The sequence below is a fragment of the Bicyclus anynana genome, chromosome 22 (genome assembly GCF_947172395.1).
Source record: "Bicyclus anynana chromosome 22, ilBicAnyn1.1, whole genome shotgun sequence".
Classification (NCBI taxonomy): domain Eukaryota; kingdom Metazoa; phylum Arthropoda; class Insecta; order Lepidoptera; family Nymphalidae; genus Bicyclus; species Bicyclus anynana.
This window is the reverse complement of record NC_069104.1, coordinates 9,693,368-9,702,705: the sequence shown is the minus strand read 5'-3', so window position 1 is coordinate 9,702,705 and position 9,338 is coordinate 9,693,368. Positions and strand designations below refer to the sequence as shown.

At 35.2% G+C, this 9,338-nt stretch overlaps 1 protein-coding gene across 1 annotated transcript; it reads right to left on the bottom strand.

Annotated features, from left to right (window-relative positions):
* Nucleotides 1-1,434: 1,434 nt before the first annotated feature.
* Nucleotides 1,435-8,945, bottom strand: LOC112053856 (nischarin). Its single transcript, XM_024093443.2, has 4 exons — nt 8,334-8,945; nt 6,676-6,922; nt 5,448-5,566; nt 1,435-2,974 (listed from the first exon to the last, which is right to left on the bottom strand). The coding sequence occupies exons 1-4, from the start codon at nt 8,772-8,774 to the stop codon at nt 2,384-2,386; spliced, it is 1,398 nt and encodes a 465-aa protein (XP_023949211.2). The 5' UTR covers nt 8,775-8,945; the 3' UTR covers nt 1,435-2,383.
* Nucleotides 8,946-9,338: the final 393 nt, after the last annotated feature.

Here is a 9,338-nt window from a genome sequence, read left to right as displayed (position 1 = left end):
ATTAAAAAAAACATGGAATAACATTAAAAATATATTTTATTATAAATCACTGCATCCTTCGCGTTATATAAATATATTACAGACATTAGAATATTATAATCACAATTATTATAATACTTATAAAATGACTTATATTATAATACTATAGCATAACCACCACTGTTTAAGACTTGAGAACTAATAAAAATCTATGTGATATTGTCTGCATACTTTAAAACATTTATACAAAAATTTTATATTTATAATATGTATTTTATTTATTTTTAAATTATATTATATGTTTAAATAATAAAATGTTTGCACCAAATCCCTCCATGTGTAGGTATTTTAAATTGTAGTAAACCTAACATAAACTCTGCAAAGTCAATCTAAGAAGTTTTATAGTTTTCAATAGTACGATAATAATAAATAGTATCACATCAACAAGGTCACAATAATGTCGATTGCATATAAATAACACTAGTCATTATGACGACTTAAAACGACACAATTTAAATAAATTTATAAAGATAAGCAGCTCAGATTCCACTCTGAACACGAGGCGTATTTTTTTTTATTCTCTACAAGTTAGCCTTTGACTACAATCTCACCTGTTGGTAAGTGATGATGCAATCTAAGATTGAAGCGGGCTAACTTGTTACGAGTAGGAGTAGGGTGAAAATTCACACCCCTTCCGGTTTCTACACGTCATCGTACCGGAATGCTGAATCGCTTGGCGGCACGTCTTTCGCCGGCCGAAGCCTACTACTAGCCAGACCTGGACCAATTAAGAAAACCTCAATCACCCCAGCCGGGGATCGAACCCAGGACATCCGTTATCCGCTGTGCAGTGAATAAAATTATATCCTAGCGGGGTTGTAAGCTGCACTAGTAGCTTGGCGAAAATTATGTAGTTAGTAATCCGGGGTAAAAAATATATAGGTATTCTGTCTGTTATATTGAGATATTGGGATATTCACATTTACACATATACGAGTAGATTGCCTATAGCTTGGCAACTTCGTTCATAACACTCCCGATAGTCCGCGGGGCCCGGGTAGCTGAATGAAAAACCGACGACTGATGCACCACACTTTCCCGCACGCGCGATTTCACACCCGCGCAGTTCGTTGCCAGTCTATAGTTAAATTGCGGCAGAACAGTATGAAATTATTATTAATATTTTTTAGATCTATTTAATCTCCTAATCACTCATTAGTTGAAAAAAAGGAAACGTTGCCTGATTTCACACTACAACTGTGGGGTTGCCAGATATAAACAGTTAAGTAATAAGATTTTGTATGAAAATTGTGTTTGGCCGCAATTTAACTATTTGCAATGTGTCACTGTGAACATTATCTATATTTTTTTTCATAGTACTAATATGAGGGTATATATTTATTTATTTACGTATATATTTCTAATGCTGGATCTTAGCAATATATTTGATTAAGAACTGCGAACAGTTGACACATACTGAATCTACTAATGAAAGAAAAATCTTGCAAATTTTGTTAAATCGGTCTGACGTCATACATCGATCAGTATAAGACTAGCCCTACATATAATAAATAATGGTAAAGTAGAGTAAGGTTGCTTAATTCTTACCCCATAAGGAAATAATACTGTAATATTGCTGGAGTATAGCTTTATGCATTATTACCCTACTTTATTTAGACCTAAGGAATGTATTAATTATATGTTACTCAATTGATATAAATGTAGTATATGAATACAGTGTCAATTCCTCATCATCATCATCATATCAGCCGATGGACGTCCATTGCAGGACATAGGCCTTTTGTAGGGACTTCCAAACATCACTGTAAGGTCCCTTGTTCTTACTGTAATAGCAGTAAGTCACCGTCTTACCACAAAACTGTTATACACTATAAAGGCCAGCAGCACACATCAGCCTTCTCTCGATGCCAGAGACAGACTGCCCGCTTTCTCCCACTACCGGTGCATATATACACAAACACTACAATCACGATCCTGAACCGCCTGCATCCAGCGAATGCCTGCGACTCGCTTGATGTCGTCAGTCCACCTGGTGGGGGTCGCCATTCCAGCACCATGGGACCCCAACGTCCATCGGCTCTTCGAACTATGTTCCTCACCACATTAATAAATATCATATTGTGAATTGTGATCTCAACTTGCTTGAACTGCAAGTATATTGAGTAACACCTATTAGTTTCAACCCAATTTAATGTTATTGTCCCAAAGTTAGTTCAAGTATTCTCCTTCAAGAGCAGTGCAGTACATTATTATGCAATTTTCTTTCATGATGATCAGTTTAGTAAAACATTTATGTATTTATAACATTAATATAAAAGGATTATTCAATAATCGATTTTTACACTATATACTCCATAATCAATACTAAATACATTCCCAATCGTCAACTCCTTTTAAAACTGTGGGTGCTGTTATTATTCATCAAAAAACTAGGAGTTTTACCTTCTTTCACTATTCTTAGAGCTTGCAACACTCTTGCTGTATCTAACTCTTTTTCAGACGCCTTTTCGTTGTCTAAACAGACTTCTGTCATCCTCGCGTTAAATTGCTCTATGACCTTGACTCTATAATCTATGGATGACGCGACAGGATTGGCCGTCAACCACAGATACTCTAAACAGGGTAAATTGCATATATGCTGCACTTCCTCTATATCCGTTATAATATTACAACTTAAATCTAGACTTTCTAATGAGTAGAGCTTCGAAAAGCCTTGCAGAGATTCAATTTTGTTTTGTGATAGATCTATTTTGACTATGTTGCCTATTTTGGCGTGCCAGTTCTCGCATAGACTAAATCTATTCATAGACAAGTTGAGTTCCCTCAGTTCGTGAAGGCACGATATGTCGCATAGCTCAGCCAGTTTGTTGGACGAAAGGTTGAGATGCTGAAGTTTGGGGACCAGTTTGATCGCCCAGTCTACTTTGTTTATGTTGTTGCTCACGATGCTTATGGAGTACAGCTTTTTCCATATCTGTAAATGCAAGAAAAACATTTTAAGATTAATAATATAAATTATAAATCCATCAACACTAATATTATAAAGAAAGATTTCATTGTTTGTTTGTTTGTTTGCATTGAATTCGACGGCCTCTGTGGCGCAGTGGTGTGCGCGGTGGATTTACAAGACGACACCCTACCGACAAAGACGTACCGCTAAGCGATTTAGGGTTCCGGTACGATGTTAGTTAGCCCGCTTCTATTTAGATTGCATCATCACTTACCATCAGGTGAGATTGTAATCAAGGGCTAACTCGTAAAGAATAAAAAAAAAAGAATAGGGTCTTACAACTCAACCGATTTAAAAATTGTTTTGCGAAGTTACACTATCCCCGGATGCTATAGGCTATATTTTATCCTCATATTCCTACGGGAACGAGTACTTACTACGTGGAAAACGTAAGGTCACTGTCACGAAATAACGAAAACCACTTGACATACAAAGGTGAAATTTGACAGGGAGGTAGTTTAGTTATTAGAACGGCAGGGTAGGGTTAGGAGTAAGGTAAAGGAGGGGTAGGGATAGGGAAGAATTGCACGTCGAAGCGAAGCGAAGCGAAGCTTGAGCGGGTCAGGTAGTCTATACTAAATATCTAAATGCAAAACGTACAAATAAGAAATTAGTTTACAGTTAGTAGACGTCCCTTAAGTACGGATTTTGTAAGGCCAAATTAAGGAGGTCTAAAAGCGGATGAAGTTGCAGGCTTCCGCTAGTATTATAATGGCAGTATAGCTTGGTATCTTCGTTCGTAACACTCCCGATGATCCGCGCGGGCCGGGGGGCGTGTAGCGATGAATGAAAAACCCACGACTGATGCTAGTCACTTCCGCGCACGCACGATTTCGCACCCGCGCAGACTTTTGCCCTGTCGCCTGCATATCATGGCAGTGTTTTTTTATGGTTTTTTTTCTTTTTATTCTCACAAGTTAGCCCTTAAGTACAATTTCACCTGACGGTAAGTGATGATGCAATCTAAGATGGAAGCGGGTCAACTTGTTAGGATTAGGATGAAATCCACACCCCTTTCGGTTTCTACACGACATCGAACCGTGACGCTAAATCGCTTGGCGGTACGACTTTGTCGGTAGGGTGGTAACTAGCCACGGCCGAAGCCTCCCACCAGCCAGACCTGGAACAATTAAGAAAACCTCAATCGGCCCAGCCGGGATCGAACCCAGGACCTCCGTCTTGTAAATCCACCAGGCATACCACTGCGCCACGGAGGCCGTAAAAAAATGGTATTGTAGCGTGTGTTATATCTTTGGATCTTCTGAACCGATTTTGATAATTCTTTTACCACTAGAAGGCCACGTTATTTGTTAGTGTGATAGGCCATATTTTATCCCCATATTTTCACGGCCCGAAAACTACAGAAATAAAACCGCGGGCGTGGACTAGTTTTATAATAAAACAAATATTATTCTAACATGTGATTACGACTCCATTTTATTAGATAAGGCGCAGTTATTGGTCTTGCGTGCAGCGTGACCTATTGAGTTGTGATGTAACCTACTTACACACAGATACTGAACTCTGACTCATGGTTAATGACAACGAACTAGATAACCTAGTCAAATAGGATATTCATTGTACAGATTGTAATGCGCCGCTAAAGTATGCCAGGGTTAGTATATTGTGGAAAGACTGTGTATTTTTTATTACAACGAGAAATATGTGATTGAATATCTGCATTAAAACATTAAATACAGCGATGTGAATTTCTGTTTTTACGGCATATTTTGTTTTCAGACATTATCCTTAATGAAAAACAATTGTATAAATCCCCAAGCTATGATTGTTGTTACTTGCGTAAGTCTAATTCTTTGAGTAGTTCCGCTGATTGACAAACTGGCAGACAGTCCAATTTCTGGCAATTTCCTATTGTGTATTGTGTTTGTTTTATATGAGACGAATAATGGGTACCAATGGGTGTACCCATTATTCGTCTCATATAAGTGTCTTCTGGACATTCTTGACATATAACTAACACCCCCTTCTCCGTTCATGTTGTTCTCACTGCTTACCCAACATTAATAAAATCCTAATAGAAAGCTTGTTATTTGTTCAATACGAGAAACCCCTTAACAATAAAATTACCTCAAGCTAATTCACAATAAGCGAATAAAAAACAAAATTTAATCTAGGAAAAAATTTAAACATTGTTTTGTAAGTAGGAAGTCATTGAACTTTGAGCTAATTAGGCTAAAGTGTCCTCAAAAAATGACCTTAAAGGACGGACGAACCGCTTAGCGTCATCGCTAACTCATTGAATTGTACTTTGCTTAATATAAAACATATTATATAATATAACATATTATATAATATAACATATTATATCCAATAATAATATACATACGATGAAGGGAACTTCACAGTGGATATACTTACATATTCAACAAATTTTTAAACATAAAAACTAAAACTAGAACAAGATATAATTACCAACCACAGTGTCAGCTAAACTAGAAGGATCCTTATGCAGTACATCGACCAGTAGGAACTCATTCAATGATATAACCCCCGCTATGTGAATAGATAGACTGTTGAGTGTATCGCGGAGACTGCCTGAAAAATAAACATTTTTTTTTTATTACTACTCTTTTATTTACTAACAGTTAACAATTTTTTGCCACTCTTTGGACGTGGCACTCATTTTATTGAATAACTGTTGAGAATCATTGGAAAACTAAGATGCCTGAAAGGATCAATCAACCCATTGCCATAATTTTTTGTTCTATGTGTTAATGCTCAACACATAGAACAAAAAATTCAAGTTAATATGGTACACCACAGTGTCACATTGCTTCAACAATTATTTATTTATTTGGTATTCTACAAAATACATATTGAAATTAAGCCTAACCATAGAGTAACATAAACCATAGTTGGTTTTCCTGTGCACTGGTTATTATAATTCAGTATACAACATTTAAAAAGTAAAAAAGAAACAACAAAAAAAACATTCAATTGAATTGAGAACCTTCTTTTTTTAAGTTAGTAAGATAGCAAAAAGCAAGTAGTAAAACTTATTAATTATTGTGTGAGTAATGCACTCACACAATAATTAATAAGTTGCTGCAATGTAGCTTGATACTGTATTATGACGTGACATGCTATACAAAAAGTATCCTATTAATTGATTATGAAACACGGCTAAAACTCACATGATATTAGGTCGGAGTTTGGATCATGCCGTGATGCAAGAACCCATAACTAAGGGCCCCGTATGGGTTCGAAACTATTCGGGCATACTCCGACGTAATGTCACGTGAGTTTTAGCCGTGTTTCATAATCAATTAATATGAATAACACTCACGATAGTTTAAATTCTAAAAAGTATCCTTTGAGTTAAAAATTATTGGAACAATAAATTCCAAGTAAAGTCAGACATATGAGTACAACAACAATCATCAAAAATAATACTAATAATATAAAGCTGAAGAGTTTGTTTGTATGTTTGTTTGCTTGAACGTGCTTATCTCAGGAACTACTGGTCAGATTTGAAAAATTATTTCAGTATTAGATAGAATTTATCGAGGAAGGCTACAATTATATTATCTCTGTATTTCTACGGAAAAGAGAACCACGCGGGTGAAACCGCGCGGCGTCAGCTAGCTAAAATATAACAAACGTACTTTAGATATCTCAGAATTAATTACTATGCTTGTACTAACCAACACTATGTATACATTCCATTGGAACTCCCAGTATCTTCAGATCAGCCAAACATTTAAAGGGTATGAGATCAAAATGTAAATCATTAGGCACTACATTGCTTGTACCCAACTTGTCGTAACTTCCTTCAATGTTGAGAGAACTGACTTGTGAGCAGAAATCCAGTATGTGGCTGAAGTCATACATTTGATCTTGTTTCTCCATTGGAGGGCAGGCCATTTTGAATCTTTCACTAATGGCGTGTAACTGAAATAAAAAAAAAATTGAAAATATAGAGCCTACCAACTGAAGATATATTACTTACATCTACATATTATGAAACAAATGTCTATATATAGATATATATAGATAGCATGGGTAAGGTGACAGATTGTTTCACTAATGAAAGTTAGTTGCGATTAACAATATAAGTATGTATTAGGAACGTCATAAGGCAACTGTCACCATACCCCTGCTATCTGAAAAAAACTATAAGTGTTAAATTTTAAAACATAAGAACATAAATAACTAATTACCAAATACAATTTTTTTTAAAACAATGTCTATCTTATAATAAAAGCTAAACAGAATTTTACTTGCTTTACAAAAACAACATTTTAGCTACTAAGCTTTTTAGTTTTGTAGCAAAATATTGGTTGTTTCCATGTCATTAGACTTTGACAAAAAAATTGTTTTCTTTTTAATTTTTATCTAAGTCTACCGAGTAATTGTTTACTCAATAAATAATTTACTTATATGTATGTAGTATGGTCTGCAGAATTATTACATGTACTACATTGCATATAAATTGGATAAATAGTCTAATTGCATTAATACAATATTATGTTAGTATCAGTGATATTTTATACTAGAGATGGGGCAGTCTGTCAGGCAGTTGCATCAAAACTGAGGCAGTAAATGTAGAAAATTTACTTAATTTTATTTAGTTGCTTAATAAGCAATGAATGTTATTTAAACAAATAATACCTAAATATAATCTACAATGTCGAGTTGTGTGTTCATGAAGTGTAAAAGCTATATATAATGGAATTAACGACAAAATTGTGCATGTGTCAGTGATGTAGCTAGATTCAGATCACTTTTTGCAGTGTAGGGATGTAACCTATCAATAGTATAAAATTGTCATTGGCTAGTATATATTATTGTTTAATGGCAATTTTGACGGCCGCGTGGCGCAGTGGGTAATGACCCTGCTTTCTGCATCCACAGCCGTGGGTTCGTTTCCCACAACTGGAAAATTTTTGTGTGATGAGCATGGGTGTTTTCCAGTGTCTGTGTGTATTTACACATTATATAAGTATTTATATGTAGTATATAATTGTATATTAATATTATAATGTCAACTATCTTAGCACCCATAACACAAGCTACTCTGTATGCTTACTTTGGGGCTAGATAAGTGACGTGTATTGTTTAAGTATATTTATTTATTATTTATTTAATTTTATTTAAATATATTTAAACAGTAAAATCAATGTTATTCATAAAATATGTAAAGCAGCAAACTAATGTCACATGGTATATTGACTCATAGATTTCATGTTAACCTTGAGTCTGTAATCTAATAATGCACAATGTTGTTTTAATATCAAACGATAAAATTACAGACTTTGTTTGATTACTGTATCATGTTTACCTTAAAATTGTAAATACAAACCTCCAGGGGAGAGAATTTGTGACATTTTTCGGTCTCTAACAATTTATCACCTTCTAAAAAAAACTTTTTCGCCAAGTCTTGTAACAAAAAGAATATGTCGTATATGTGGAAGTCTAAAAAGTGGGCGAACTCCGATGGCATCGTTAATTTTAGATAATTAAACACGTTCTTCAGGTATTCGTTCAACGCTTCTCGTCTTTGTTCAACGAATTTTGGTGTTTTGTTACGTATAACTTTTTTTGGTGGTAACAGGTCCTTGGCGACGCCGTGGTCATTGACCAGCCTTTCGTGGAGATCCACAAAGTCACTGTACCGATGTAGGACGTTCCAGTGAACAGGTCCGACTTTAACAATTATTTTGTAGAACGTAACATTGTCTTTTGTCGACGGTTCAACTACGTCCACCGTGCTCTCGTTCCTATACGTGACGAAAGACGACATTTTACACGATTTATTAACACCGAAGTAACTGATTCGTCCCGCTTGGCATTTCGTGAGAACGTGATGCAATCAGTAAGCATCCGCGATTTAGTTCCGCGACGGAAATAATTATTTTGTGAAATTGATCACACAAATACACCCAACCTCTACCAAACAAAATTTGACACTAACCAGTAACCACAGAGCATAAAACATTGACTGCTGAGTGCTGACTGAGTTGTCAATGTCAATACCTTTGACGCCTTCGTTCAAAAATCTGATATTTTAAAAAAGTAATTCATTACATTAGCAAACATTTGTGTTATTAGTTTGCCTAATGAAAGTAGACTGAAATCGCCCAGCAAAATCAAAAAATATCTATATCTTTATTAAAAAAACAAAGTTGAGTTTTGTAAAATACTTGCACGATTGTATTGGGAACGCCCTTCATTTTTTTTAAATTTGCCGGTCGATTTCAGTCTACTTTTATACATGAGCCTAAACATTGTTAAGTCTGCTATTAAAAAGCTCAAAATCTTAGAAACATATTATACTGGTATGAGTAAGTATTTATCATATTCTGAA

Bases quoted from the DNA above. Each gene is read 5' to 3' on its own strand.
- LOC112053856 (XM_024093443.2), bottom strand. From the start codon at position 8,774: ATGTCGTCTTTCGTCACGTATAGGAACGAGAGCACGGTGGACGTAGTT. The intron at 6,923-8,333 runs GTTTGTATTTAC...TTTTTATTTCAG, and splicing joins ACAAATTCTCTCCCCTGGAG to TTACACGCCATTAGTGAAAG. The intron at 2,975-5,447 runs GTTGGTAATTAT...TTGCATTTACAG, and splicing joins CTAGTTTAGCTGACACTGTG to ATATGGAAAAAGCTGTACTC.